Source organism: Leopardus geoffroyi, chromosome B2 (genome assembly GCF_018350155.1).
Source record: "Leopardus geoffroyi isolate Oge1 chromosome B2, O.geoffroyi_Oge1_pat1.0, whole genome shotgun sequence".
Lineage (NCBI taxonomy): Eukaryota > Metazoa > Chordata > Mammalia > Carnivora > Felidae > Leopardus > Leopardus geoffroyi.
In genome coordinates this window covers 30,489,426-30,504,574 of record NC_059332.1, presented here as the reverse complement: position 1 = coordinate 30,504,574, position 15,149 = coordinate 30,489,426, and the positions used below count along the sequence as shown (strand labels likewise).

At 45.5% G+C, this 15,149-nt stretch overlaps 1 protein-coding gene and 1 long non-coding RNA gene across 3 annotated transcripts in view; one reads left to right on the top strand and one right to left on the bottom strand.

The window, feature by feature from the left end:
* Positions 1–15,149, top strand: part of LOC123609586 (DLA class I histocompatibility antigen, A9/A9 alpha chain-like) — a 592,486-nt gene that overhangs the window by 47,543 nt on the left and 529,794 nt on the right. The window contains exon 1 of one of the 2 annotated variants that reach the window (XM_045500701.1): positions 2,615–2,639. The exons of the other annotated variant lie outside the window; for it this stretch is intronic. Within the exon in view, the coding sequence (XP_045356657.1) occupies positions 2,630–2,639 (10 nt within the window). The 5' untranslated portion in view covers positions 2,615–2,629. Of the gene's footprint in view, positions 1–2,614; positions 2,640–15,149 lie in introns of those variants that run through there. 2 annotated transcript variants of the gene reach the window in all.
* LOC123609602 lies at positions 3,347–5,662 on the bottom strand. The gene is made up of 3 exons (XR_006717846.1): positions 5,282–5,662; positions 3,523–3,590; positions 3,347–3,416 (listed from the first exon to the last, which is right to left on the bottom strand). It is a non-coding gene; the product is annotated as an uncharacterized LOC123609602 (long non-coding RNA).

The window sequence follows — 15,149 nt, the reverse complement described above, 5'->3', positions numbered from 1 at the left end:
TCCATTTACAGATTGCTTCCAGAATCCCATCACTTCACACTCTTTCCACTGCTTACACCCCAGTGGAAGGAGCAGACATCCCCAACCTGGAACACTGAGCTGGTTTCCTGGATTCAGGAACACTGAGCTGGATTCAGATCACTCACCGTAAGTGGTGACAATCTCACCCCACTGCATCCTCAAAACGTCCCACTCAAAGAATTCTCATAACCCAGTCGTGTTCCCTCTGCCCAACTCCTCCCCACCTGAGGTCCTCCAGGATCTTACTTTAGGAGCCATGAGAGACACATCAGAGCCCTGGGTACGGTCACTGCCCGGGTTATACAAACAGGATGTGGTCAGGAGATGAGACTAAAGGAGGAGCTATGGAGTGGGTGAGCTCCCCATGGGATCCTGTCTACACTATCCCAGGGTCTCAGGGATCACCCCCTCCATACTTACTTGCAGACTGAATGTAGCTGCCTCCTTTTCCACCTGTGGGAAGAAAACACCGTGTTTGAGGCCATTTAGGAGGCAGGGCCATGAGGTCCTAGACCTAGTTCTGAACCCCAGGAAAACTTCCAGAACTGTGGCTACAGATTGAGGGCAGGATCAGGAAACATGAAGAAAGTACCTGTGTGGGGAATGGACAAACCGCCCTCCTACAGTCTGTCCTCAGCAGGGGCCTTCCTCTCTGTCCTATGACTGCTGTGAATCAGGTCCCCATCACCAGATTCATCAAGGTGAAACATTTGTCCTTCATTTTCACGTGTTTTACTAAAAAGAAATTGTTAGCATTCCACCCCACACTGGACTAGCACATGTGTGTGGGTGGTACTTCCCATTAAGTGGGATAGGAAAACTCAGAGTATAGCCTCTCCCTACCTGAGTGCTTCTTTCTCCAGATCACAGCTCTAACCAGCACAGTAACCACAGGAGAACCAGACCAGCAACGATGTCCATGATGAGAGGAGGAGGCTCTGGGAGAGAAGGGAGGGACCCTGTACCCCAGGCATAAGCCCCTACCTTGCTGAAGTTCTTCAGAAGGGACATCTCCCCGAGAAGAGGCTCTGTGCCCAGGTTTCCCTCCTTACCCCATCTCAGGTCGACGGGCTCCTGTAGCCCCTCGTGCCGCACATGGCATGTGTATCTCTGCTCCTCTCCAGGGGGCACCACCACAGCCACCAACTTCTGGAAGGTCCAGTCTCCTGCAGGCCTGTGTCCAGAAGCTCTGAGTCCTGGGTCAGGTCCTCCCCATCATGCTGCCAGGGTAGAAGCCTAGGGCCCAGCACCTCAGGATGACATCACTGTCAGAGATGGGGTAGTGGGTTACATGTGTCTTTGGAGGGTCTGAGGAGAAGGGTCAGAAAATAAAAAAAAAAATTCATGTCTGTCTTGGGCCACTGCAGCAGCATTCATGTGACCATCCTGAGAAAGGACAGTTCAACTGGGGTGGGAGAAGGGAGCAATAACCCAGACACCAGCCTAGGCATAGACATCTTGGATGATCTCTTCTTGTCTGGAAAGTTCTTTAATTAGGACAAGATAGCCTAAGGTAGGAGGCAGATCTGGGGGGGGGGGGGGGCGGGTGGAGAAAAAGTATTTCTGGTCCCGACCTGAGGCCCAGTGACTCAGAAAAGCTGGAGTCCGAATTCAAACACATTGGTTTTGGGGTAGAGAACAAAACTAAGAAAGCCCCCATGGTTCCTGAAGCCGCTGCCAGAGTCGCTGATCAGTTACTTCAGAGATGGTTTCCCCCTCCATCCCCGAGGGACTGCATTCCTTAATTGTCCAGGGAGAAGCGTGGGCACTCTGGACAGGTTGCTCTTTCGTACCCAGTCTGAACACCAGAGCTGTTTCCTTCCTCTCTCCACCCCTGGAGTGGGGGCGGGGGGCATTCTGGCATCAGTCCCATTTATCTCTCCTAATAGAGAGACACTGGCCCCAGGCTGAGGGAAGACTGGGGAAGTTCCTTGCCCCCTCGTCCCTGCGAGCTGCGGCATCTGCTCTCTGTTCTGCAGGTGCCTACGGAGACCCTCCACCCACTCTCCGTCCAGGTGGTTCCTCCAGCCCTCGGCCACACCGGCCACTTCCCACTTGAGGCGGGTGATCTGCCGGGTGAGGAGCGCAGGTCCTCGTTCAGGGCCCCGTAATCCGCGCCGTTCTTGGAGAATTGACTGTACCCGCGAGGGACCCGCCTGTCCCGCCCCACTTCTCATCCAGAAAGCCCCAGTCCCGGTGAGGCCCTGGCCCCGCCCCCGCGAGAAATCCCTGGGTTGTTCTTGAACTGAGCCTGTTCAGCTTAAACTGGAAACAAAACCCGAGCAAGCCCTCTGGGCTCTTTCCCGGTCTAGGGGCTTGTCGGTGGACCTCGGGGTGACCTTCGGACTTGGAAATAAGGGCGGACATTGGGATGGGGGTCGTGACCTGGACTCGGGCCCGCTCACCGGACTCGCTCTGGTTGTAGTAGCCGCGCGTGTTCTGTAGGCTCACTCGGAAAATCTGTGCGTTGTCCTTGTAAATCCGCGTCTGCTCGTCCCAATACTCCCGCCCCTCCTGCTCCATCCACTGCGCCCGCGGCTCCATCCTCGGATTCGGGGCGTCGCTGTCGAACCGCACGAACTGCGTGTCGTCCACGTAGCCCACGGAGATGAAGCGGGGCTCCCCGAGGCCGGGCCGGGACACGATGGTATCGAAATACCTCAGGGAGTGGGAGCCTGCGGGCGCGGAGGGGCTGAGACCCCGCCCGACCCTCCTTCCCGCGCGGGGCCCACGTCCCAGGGGGAGTCGGCCGGGAGGGCAGGGGGAGGGGGATCTGAGTGGGTGAGAGCGGGGCCTAATCTGGGAGGGACCGGGGAGGACAGGTGGGGGGTGGGCAAGGGGCAGGTGCTGGTCTGGGGTCGGGGCGGCGGACAGTCGCCTTCCCCGGGGTCCTGCATCCCCGCGGGCGGTCCCCGAGCTCCTGCCCCGCAGAGGCCCTTTCCTCCCGACCCCGCAGTCACCCGCCCAGGTCGCGGTAAGGAGTAGGCTTCCCGAGAACAGGAGGAGGACGGGTTGTGGGGTCCATGCAGCAGACCCTCGGGGTCTTGGGAAAAGCTGAACGGAGCCTGTTCCCGAGAATTTTGTATGCGGCAACAGCGGTGACGCTAATTGTTTCTCTAAAACGGGAAACTCAATGGGAGTGTGCACTGGGCTTCCGTCATCAGTATCCAGGCAGGAGGACGTGACCCAGGCTATGAGAAGGAGAAGTAAAACCAGGGGAGTTAAGGACTCCCTAACCCTGGCCTTCCCTGCGCCAGACACCGCCCTCGTGAGGGTACACGAAGAGTCAGGCCCTCCCGGGAGTTCTGAGACTTTGTCCTGACCTCTCTCTCCGCATGCACGGTGGTCAGGTGACGTTGTCATCCTGTCTTCCTGAGTCCTGGCCCAGGGGCTGTCTGAGGAAAACAGGGAAAGACGCACAGGCTGGGCTCAACTCCTTTTCCTGCACAGTCCTTTCCGGAATATTCGCTGAACTGGATTCTCTTACCTCCTACCCCTTACCTTTCTTCCTCTGGATTATTCTAGAAAACCCACTCCCAGGGAATTCGATACAAGAGAATGAGCTCACCCTGGGGACAGAAAAGGAGGGACAGAGGTTTTCTCTTTAGACATGGAGAAGCTGTACCTGATTCCAGTTTCCTTCTTGTTGATTAACGCTAGTGGTAGCACAATGTTGGTAACCCCTGAACATCAGGAATCTAAACTGTAAATGTGATTTTGGCCCCACCCTACAGAAAAGTGACCATTCAGCACAGCAGTCAGACTCACAAAGCTCTTAAGTTTTCCCAAACAATGTATCAGTGACTCCTGTGTTTTATTCATTTTTGAAAGACAGAGAGAGACAGAGCACAAGCAGGGGTGGGGCGGAGAGAGAGGGGGGGCACAGAATCCAAAGCAGGCTCCAGGCTGTCAGCACAGAGCCTGACGCAGGGCTCAAACCCACAAACCGTGAGGTTATGACCTGAGCCAAAGTCAGATGCTCAACCGACTGAACCACCCAGGGGGCCCTGACTCCTGTGTTTTAACATTACCTTCATTCCATAGCCCCAAGATTATCTGTGTGAATGCTGGACATTTCCTCAGTCCATGGATGCACAACTGTTATGTATATTTCCGCTGGAAGAGTGGGCAAGCTATAATCACCTCCCAGTTGCAAGTGTTCAGTGCAGCCAGATGCCCTTCACCAGTGTTCTCCCATTTCCTGTGTTTGAATTAATACTTAAATTATGTGCATATTGTTGGGGCACTTGGTATTCTTTTCTTTACCCTGAATATCATAAGGAGGCAATGGGTTTTCAGGGAGCCCCCAGAGTATAGTAAATAGTAGACGCAAAGAATGTCTTGCTACATCCTGTAGATAGAGATTTATTAAAAATCTGTATAACAATGTATTTAAATCTGAGAATTCCACTGCTTAGAATTCTTTCCCTCTGCTTCTTTTCCTCACCCTGTGCCTGCAGCCCTTCTCTCTGTCTCTCTCATCCCTCAGGCCCTCTCCTCCCCTTAGTCTCCACCATCCTGTCCCTCCTGGATTGTGGCCCTGGTGCCCTGCATCACCTGCCACCTGGGGATCTTCTCCCCACAGGGGAGTCTAATGTCCTGCTAATGTGAGTCAGCGGTCTTGCTAATATGAGTCAGGTCACATCATGTGTTCACTGAAAATGTTCCAGTGGCTCCGTCTCACTCTTGAGAAGCCTCTAGAATGTAGGGCACATGAGCACAGGGGCTTTGGGCTATTTTGGTGAAAGCTGTCTCCCTGCATAGAAAGCCATTCCTGGTGTATAGTAGGCTCTAAATTAATTGTTGTTGAATGAATGAATGAAATGTGACTATTAGTATTTAATTGCATCACATAAAAATCATAAAATGAAAAATACATAAGCAAAAATAAGGAAAGTTAAAAAATTTTTTTTAAGTTTTTATTTTTGAAGGAGAGAGAGAGACAGAGCATGAGTGGGGGGGAGGAGCAGGGAGAGAGGGAGACACAGAATTCGAAGCAGGCTCCAGGCTCTAAGCTGTCAGCACAGAAAGCCTGATGTGGGGCTCGAACCCACAAACCGTGAGATCATGACCTGAGCTGAAGTTGGACGCCTAACTGACTGAGCCACCCAGGCACCCCAAGGAAAGATTTTATTTCATCCATCTAGTGTGCATGAAATTTCATAAATTCATTCCAGGGGCAAGACCTCTATGTACACTTGAGGCTGTGCAGTGGTTTCCTATTGCCGCAGAACAAATTCCCACAACCATAGTGACTTACGACAGCAGCCATCCATGTGTCCCAGTTCTGCAGGTCAGCAGTCCAGTGTGATGCTGAGGGTTCTCTCCGGTGTGTCACAGGCAGTGTTTGCACCTAGCGCTCAACATCCCCTCCAAGCTTGAACAGAGCTGTTGGCAGAATTCCATTTCCTGGAGCTGGAGGACTGCGGTCCTCCCCCTGCAAGGGTCCACTTCCTTGCACAATGTCAGTGGGATGCTGCTGTCAGCTCCTGTGGCCACCAGCACTGCTTGCCTGGTGGTCCCTTCCATGGTCAAGGCCTCCCTTGGGGTGCCTGGGTGGCTCAGTCAGTTAAGTGACCGACTTCAGCTCAGGTCGTGTGATCTTGCTCAGGTTCATGAGTTCAAGCTCTGCATCAGACTCTGTGCTGACAGCTCAGAGCCTGGAGCCTGCTTTAGATGCTGTGTCTCCCTCTGTCTCTGCCCCTCCCTGCTCATGCTCTGTATTCTTTCTCCCAAAAATTAAAAACAAAACAAAACAAAAAAAACCTTTTTAAAATAAAATAAAAATTAAAAAGGGCCTCCCTCACCCTGAGTCCTGCTCATTCAGCCAGGCCTTCACTCAGGAAGAACTCCATCCTATTAAGGGCTCACCTGATGAGGTCAGGATTACTCACAATAACCCTCCAGTTTTAATTCAGCTGATATGACCCTTAACTGCGCATGCAAAGTCCATTCACACTAGCACCTGGATTAATGTTTGATCCAACAACTGGGAGAATATGAACAACCTGAGGTTGGTTAGGGCAGCCATCTTGGAATCTGCCCGAGACAGCCTGGTTCTTCCTTTTTCTCTAATTGGATCACAGTCAGAGACCAAAGTCCAAATAAATAGATTGTTTGAATGTTAATAGTATGTATTCTGTCCCCTTAGATATAGATATTCTTCTTAAATCTTAAAACTAATGGATGATGTTTAACATCTCATAGTTAATTTAGAGCCAACAGAGAAAGAGAGAGAGAAACCCAGCTGGAAGCTGCCATGTGTTTTATGTTCTGGGACCCAGAGTCACACACCATTACATCAGCCTTTTCTGTCTGAAGTGAATCCTTCAAGGCAGCCCACACCCAAGAGAAGGACATTCAGATCCACCTCTGGAAGGGAGGCTCTCAAAGGATTTAGGTACACGTTAAAACCAAAATTAAAATTAAATATTGTTTTTTGGATTTGGTAAGTCAAATCCTACTTTCACCCATTATTTTTATTGAATGCTTCAGAATTCTCTTTGGAAGGTAATAATGAGAAGTTTATATAAATTGAACATCCATAATAAATTTAACATGTCTCAGTATGTTTTTCAGTGAGATTTGGTAGAAGAGATTTAGGCATCTACAAATTCTAAAAAGCATTGTTACTATGTACCATTTTTTTTTTTAAAGCAGCTCTGTTGTCGTTTCCATTCATTTCTTCTATTTCATCGGTGGTTATTCCTTTGTTTGATTTCCAGCTTAATTTACATTGAGCAACAATGTACTTTTTCGTTCTGTGAATGTACTGAATCTAGGTGAATGTGAGGTTAATGTGCCCCCTCAAATCCTTCACAAGACAGAATTGCCTTGCACACTGTATGCAACATTGTATACCAGAAATCAATCGAGATGCCAGTGAGCAAAAGATCAAATGCCCTATGTGTAGCCAAAGCTATTGTTATAATAACATTCTGTATCCCCTCTCTAACATGGTGCAGAATAATTGACCGTGGTTTTGTTCCAAATGCAAATAGTTCTTTCGAAGTATCTTTGAAACGAACTTTGGTATTTAATTTTTAATTTCCTTAGAAACATTAACCTGGAATGGTTAACAAACTCCAATTTGAAAAATGCCAGTTTAAGGAGTTCTGATACCGTAAACCCCTGGGCACCTGCACTGGGACAAGAAACAGAAGGAATGAAGCCCCGTGGACCACTGCCCAGTCCCATCCCCCCATGTGTAACGTCTGTCCTGAGACTCCTGGTTACAATTCCTTTGAGTTGCCCTAAAGATATTATAATAAGTGTATATATTTCCAAACAAAATATTATTAGTTTTTGCCTGTTTTTAACCTTTCTGTAAGTGAACACATGCTGCACATATTTTTCTGTGACTCAGTGTCTTGTCTCGTTGACTTCTTTCTGATGTGTGAGGCGTAGTTCACTCATTTTTACTGGTGTAAAGTTTTACATTTTGTGACTCATTTCCTATTTGTGTTTATGTGGTCATTCCAGTTTTTTCCATAAACATTACCGAACGTGTCTTCTGGGACACACGGGCCAGGGATTCCCCAGAGTGTACGATCAGGACTAGGGTTGCTGGACTGTATGCAGGATGTGCTGTAACCAGACCAGCGCACGCCAGCTTGATTTCCAAAGTGCTTGTACCAGTGTAACCTTTCACCAGGCGTGTGCATGTGTCTCTGTTGCTGTTCCTATTGCTCTGAAAATGAAAACTGAGAGGCAGCTCTTTCACCTGAAGGGCAGGCAATAAGTGTGAACATTACTGCTTGGCTGCAGGACCGCCCAGGTCTGACCCTATTAATAACTTGATTTCCTTTACTTGTATTCCATATACCTAGTTATTATACTTGCAGCCTCTAAGTCCAGATATGCTTCCTCTCTGCATCACCATACAGTATTATTTTATTCGTTTGGAATCTTTTATTGTATATGTTTAGAATTATCCATAATGGAGACAGCGGAAGGGAAAAGTGGGGGCAGATGGACACAAGCAAAGACAAAAGACAATAGAAAATAAAAGCAAGAACAAGAAGAGAGGAATTGCAAACAGTGAGTAAAGACAACATTTTCAAAGTGCAAGGAAATAAAAGAGATGTAGAATAAAATAAGTTTTAGAGAGCTTTACTAGCAATCTATTGCTGTGTACCAGATGACCCCCCAAATTACTGGCTTAAAACAACAAACACCTCTAAGCTCATGAGATACTACAAAGACAAATGCAATGGAGCAGAGGCTGATGGGAGGAGCTGGACAAAGAGGACGAATTTATAGATGGAATAAGCAGTAGGTGGTTGGTTTACAGATGGAAATGATTTTGTTAGTCCTCCCGTAAGCAGATGCTAAAACAAGACAGGGTTAAATTCACCGTAATATTATCAGAGGAAACACCTATCAGAGGATAGGAGAGGGAGACAGAAAATGCTGGAAGAGCCAGCAGACCGAGATGCCAGTCTGACCCCACATTATGGCCTGCAGGAGAAAGTTGTGTTGCACTATCACAGATCACCAGGCAACCTAAGTGAAGGTGAGCAAGGCTGGAGAGGAGTCCTCAGCTACAGTCAGCCCTCAGAGAGCCCCATGCCGCCTGGAAACCAGCCTGCCTTCATGTCCCTGCTGTGACCTGTTACTGTGTAACCCAGCCCACGGGAAGCAGGGCCTCTGCAGAAATATTGCCATGGATTGCAGAGTACAGGTGTGAGGGCCCTTGTGGGCTACCTGGGAGTGTGACCCAAATCTTCCTATCTGAGGGGTCTGGGCCCTTGGAAATCAAGTCATTTTCAGGCTGGGTTCCTGCACTTGTCCCTTCATAGTTACAATGGGGCGAGGGAGAACCAGGAGGCACCCACGTCTGTCACCCAGGTTCCCCCTACATTTCTCTTATCCCAGTTGTGTGAGAGGAGTCCCACCCCCTCCAGAGGATCAGGGTGGATTACTTCTGCCTGGAGAAGAGCAGACTCCTGCCCTGGGCACAGGGAGTCCAAACGTCCCTGGTGACAGCCATAATGTGTATGAGGTTCAATCGATCCTTATTCCAGGACCTCCAACCTGCCGTTCCCAGAACTGCAGAGAAGAGGAGCATAACCTCCCCCAGTGGGTGACTGGAAGCAATGGTACATGGATCGATACCTGCTTCCATCCCTTGGTTTCTGGACTCACATACTCTTCCTATTGAGACCACAGCACCATATAGAGATGTCTGATTCCATAAATATGTTGCATCATGGAAAATGGCAGGGTTTTCCCCCTAAAACTGACATCTTGTGCCTTAGAAGGCCATCCAGCATTTTGTGTGGCCGACTAGATCTGGACCATCTGAAATGTGACATGACAGGTAGATCCCATAGTCATGGCATATCCTGTACCTGCTTCACTGTGAGGGATCTCCCAGCCACATACCGTGTTAAGAGCAATTCTGAGCCCATGGATCAGGCCTTTTGATGGCCCCTAGACAGTGTCACTGGCTCTGTGGGGAGGAAAGGAAAGCGCTCACATGGCATAGGTGTCTGTCCCTGTGAGGATGAATGTCTAGCCCTTCCAGGATGGAAGGGGCTCAATGCAGTCAACTTGTCACTTCATGGACAGTTGACCACCTGAAGAGATGGAGTTATAGCAGGGCCCAGTGTTGGTCTCTGTTTCTGACAGGGTGGACATTCAGAGGTAGCAGTAGACCAAATGGGAATCATTAGGAATCATTGGGAATCATTGCTGCTGGATTCCTATGTGGCTTTATCTCTGCCATGTGGTCACTCCATTCATGCGCCCATTCCACCGGTCCTGGGCTGACCACTGATAAAGGCTTGCTAAGGTCAACTTGTCTGCTTAGTGTTTCAGTGTCTTTTCAGGGGTGGATGTTTTCTGATGAGTGTTAACATGTGATTCAGGCTTCAGTGCAGAGAAACCATTTCCATTTAGGATGGACTGCTGTGGACTTGGCTAACTTATGACTTAGTGTGTTATACAGAACCCAGCACATATGGTCATTTTTTAAAAGTTTATTTTGAGAGAGAGAGAGAGAGAGAGAGAGAGAGAGAGAGAGAGAGAGAGAGAGAATTCCAAGCAGGCTCCACACTCAGCATCACGAACTGTGAGATCATGCCCTGAGCTGAAATCCAGAATTGGATGCTTAACCGACTGAGCCACCAGGCGCCCTGCATATGATCATATTCAATCATGTGCCTGCTTGGTGTCCCATGGACAAGCATTCTCTCTTCTCAGGTCCTGAAACACACCACGTGTTACCTCTAAAAGGGAATCTACTACTCTTTGTGGATGGCATGGGCTTTACTACAATACCTGAGGTGCCAGCATGTGATTCTCCTACTAGTGCTTTCCTTTAGCTCCACACTGCATCCTTTCCCAGCATCGACCCTTCTACCATCAAGAGGTCCAATAGATGGTATCTGAATGTAGCATGGCCTGGATCTTTCTGTTCTGGTCCCACTCAAAGCTAGCATCCCTGTAGGTCATCCAGACGTGGGCCAAACGTAACCCCTAGGGGTGAAATGTGTGTTGCTGGAACCCTACGTGTCCCCTGGGCCATGTCCTTCCTTCTTTGCAGTGAGAGATGCAACTCGCAATAATCAGTGTCTTACCTTGGAGGGAATATCCCTGCATGCCCCTGACGTCTAGATCCATAAACCTTAATCAGGTGGCTATTCCCTGCACCTTTAAAAAAATTCATTTACTTAATTTTTAATGTTTAGAAAATGATGGTAGTTAGCATCAATGACCAAATTTACCATAATTTTAAAGCATAAAATGTAAAATTTACCATCTTAACCATTTTTAGGAGTACTGTTCAGCATATTAAGTACATTTTTACTCCAAGGCAACTGTTAACACCATCTATCTTCAACTCTTTTCATATAGTCAAGACTGAAACTCTATCCATTTAACAAAAATCTGTCATTATCCCCTTCTCACATCCCCTGCAAACTATCATTCTATTTCCTGTCTGTATGGATTGGCCTATTCTAGGCCCCATATGTAAGTGGAATCATACAGTACCTGTGTTTTGGTGGCTGGTGTATTTCAGTTAGCACAGTCCTCTCAAGGTTCATTTGTGTTGTAGCGTGTGTCAGGTTGTTCCTTCTTTTTAGGGTCGTATTGCATTCCATTGTATGTATATACCGTATTTTGCTTATCCCTTCATCCCTTGCTTAATTCTTTTGGCTAATGTAAATAATACTGCTTCTAAGTATGGGCTTATAAATATCTGTTGATATCTCGTCTTTCAATTTTTTGGGGTATATACCCACAAATGGAATGGCTGGATCATATGATAATTCTATGTTTAATTTTTTGAGGAAGCTTCATACCGTTTTCCATAGTGGCTGCTCATTTCACATTCCCAACAGTGTACAAGGGTTCTAATCACTTTTCCTGTTCACTGGCACTTGTTATTTTGTTATTTTTAAAATAGTAGCGATTCTCGTGCGTGTGAAGTGGTATCCATGGACCCTCATTTGTCCCCTTGTATGAGGGCTGGAAGAAACCACTTCTTCCCCTAAGAATTGGTATCTCACTGTGGTGTTGATTTGCATTTCCCTAATGATTATTGATGTTGCATATCTTCTCAGATGCATTGGCCATTGTATATCTTCTTTGGAGAAATATCTGTTCAAGTCCTTGGACCGCTTTTTAATCAGGTTGTCTTTTTTCATCTCAGGAGTTGTCTAATGTGTTCTGAATATTAATCCCTTATCAGATTTGTGATTTGGAAATATTTTCTCCCATGTTTGGATTGCATTCTTACTCTGTTGATACTGTCCTTTGATGCACAAAAGTTTTAAATTTTCATGAGGACCAATTTGTCTATTTTTTCTTTTGTTGCCTGTGCATTTCATGTCACATTCAAGAAATCTTTGTCAAATCTAATGTTGTGAAGCTTTGACCCATGCTTTTCTTCTAAGACTTTTAGTTTTGGCCTTTATGATGAGGTCTTTAATCCATTTTGAGATTATTTTGAATGTGGTGTTAGGCATGGGTCACCTTTTTTCTTTTGGATGTGGGTATCCAGTTTTCCCAATCATTTGTTGAAATGATTGTCCTTTTCCAACGAATGGTCTTGGCATCCTAGTCAATAACCACTTGACCATATATCCAAGTTATTTTCTGGACTCTGTTATTCCATGAGTATGTATATCTATTTTTATGCCAGCACCACACTCTTTTGATTACTGTCACTTAAAAAATTTTTTTTTAACGTTTTCTTTATTTTTGAGACAGAGAGAGACAGAGCATGAACGGGGGAGGGGCAGAGAGAGAGGGAGACACAGAATCGGAAGCAGGCTCCAGGCTCTGAGCCATCAGCCCAGAATCCGATGCGGGGCTCAAACTCACGGACCGGGAGATCGTGACCTGAGCCAAAGTCGGACGCTTAACCGACTGAGCCACCCAGGCGCCCCGATTACTGTCACTTTAAAGTAAGTTTCAAAATTACAAAATTCAAAACTAGGCCTTCAAATTTGTCCTTTTTCATGATTGTTTTGGCTTTTGGTGTCCCTTGACCCCAAATAAAATTCCATATGATTTTTCTATTTCTGCAAAATATATCATGAGATTCTGATGGGGATTGCATTGAATCTTTTGATTGTTGTGGGTAGTATTAGCAGCTTAATAATATTAAGTCTTTCAATCCAGAAAAGTCTTTCCATTTCTTAATGTCCTCACTGATTTCTTTCAGCAGGTTTCTTAGTTTTCCCTGTGCCAGTTTTTGCCTCCTTGGTGAGGTCAGTTTTCCACATATTTTATTTTTATTCATGCTATTGTAAATAGAATTTTCTTTTCTTTTTTTTTTTTTTTTCAACGTTTATTTATTTTTGGGACAGAGAGAGACAGAGCATGAACGGGGGAGGGGCAGAGAGAGAGGGAGACACAGAATCGGAAACAGGCTCCAGGCTCTGAGCCATCAGCCCAGAGCCTGATGCGGGGCTCGAACTCCCGGACCGCGAGATCGTGACCTGGCTGAAGTCGGACGCTTAACCGACTGCGCCACCCAGGCGCCCCTAGAATTGTTCTCTTAATGTCCTTTTGAACTGTTCATTGTGAGTGTATAAAAATACAAATGATTTTTTCATGTGATTTTGTATCCTGCAACTTTCCTGAATCCATTTATGAATTAAAAAAATTTTTTTGCAGAATTAAAAAAAATTTCTACATAGAAGGTTGTATAATGAAACAAGGATAGATTTACCCCTTCCTTTCCAATCTGGATGCCTTTTATATCTTTTTCTTGCCTAATTGTTCTGGCTGTAACTTCCAATACCATATTGACTAGAAATGGTGAAAGCAGGCGTCCTTGCCTTGTTCCTGATCTTAAGGGAAAATCTCTTAGGCTTTCAACACTGATATTAACTGGGGCATTTATAATTGGATTTTATTATGTTGGGGTAATTTCCTTTTATTCTTTGTTGTATAAGTCCTTTTATAATGAAAGGGTGTTGAGTTTTTTCTTTTTCTGCATTGAGATTATCATGTGTTTTTTTTTTAACCTTAATTTTGTTAATGTGATGTATTACTTGATTTCCTATGTTGACACTTCCTTGAATTCCAGGAATAAAACTCACTTGGTCATGATGTATAATCCTTTTAATATGCTCTTAAATTCAATTTGCTAGTATTTTGTTGAGTTTTGCACCAATATTCATGGGGGATGTTGATCTGTAGCTTTCTTCTCTTGTAGTATGTTTGTCTGGCTTTGGTATCAGGACCATGCTAACTTTATAGAATGACTTCAGAAGAGTTTCCCTTTTCTTCAAATTTTTGGGAAGAGTTTGAAAAGGATTGGTGTTAGTTCTGTAAGTGTTTGGTAAAACTCACCAGTAAAGCCATGAGGTCCAAGGCTTTTCTTTGTCAGGTGTTTGATTACTAATTTAATATCCTTTCTGGTTATATGTCTATTCAGATATTCTATTTTCTTATAATTGTGTCTTGGTAGGTTTTAGTTTCAGGGAATCTATCCATTTCATCTAGGTTTTCCAGTTTGTTGGCAAGCAATTGTTTACAGTGCTCTCTTATATTCCTTTTTATTTCTGTAGAATAGGTAATAATATCTACACGTTCCTTTCTGATTTTATTATTATTATTTTATTTTATTTTTTATTTATTTTTGAGAGACAGAGACAGAGAGAGAGAGAGAGAGAGAGAAAGGCAGAGTGTGAGCGGGGAAGGGGCAGAGAGAGAGAGAGAGAGAGGCACAGAATCCAAAGCAGGCTCCAGGCTCTGAGCACAGAGTCTGATTAGGGCCTGAACCCAGGAACTGTGAGATCATGACCTGAGCCGAAGTTGGATGCTGAACCGATTGAGCCACCCAGGCACCCCTCCTTTCTGATTTTAGTAGTGTGTTTTCTCTCTTTATGTCTTTAGTCAGTCTAGGTAAAGCTTTGTCAATGTTATTGATCTTTGCAAAGAATCAGTTTTTGGCTTCATTGATTTTCTTCATTGCTTTTCTATTCCCTGTTTTATTTATCTCTGATATAATATTGATTCTTAACTTTCTTCTGCTTGCTGTGAGTTTATTTGTTGTTTGTTTACTAGTTCTTAAGTTGTAGAGTTTGGTTGTTGATTTGAGATCTTTTTTGATATAAGCATTTGCAGCTATAAATTTCCCCATTAGCATTGTGTTCCCTGTATTCTATAAGTTTGGATATATTGAGTTTTGTTTTCAGGTGTCTCTAAATATTTTCTAATGATTTTTTTTGGCGGTTGTTGTTTTACTGTTAAATTGACACATCTGAACCAAAATATTCACAATACTTGATACACTTTAAAGAGAATCATGTACTATAGTCTTAGATGTAACCACAGAACAAGCAGAACAAAAGGCTTTAAAATATATCCATAGTGTGTATTATTTCAATATTCATTCATTTACAAGTTAGACTTTTTCTTTTTGTAATTCTTTAAAGTTATTTACCTAGTTCTTTATTTATTTATAGCATGTGTGGGTGAGTGGGGAGATGGGCAGAGGGAGAGAAAGAATCTTAAGCAAGCTCCATGCTCAGCGTGGAGCCCAAAGCAGGGCTCGATCTCATGACCAGGAGTTCATGACCTGAGCTGAAATCAGAAGTCAGATGCTTAACCAACGGAGCCGCCCAGGTGCCCCCTCTTTTCCTTTTTCTTTCATTGTTTTATTT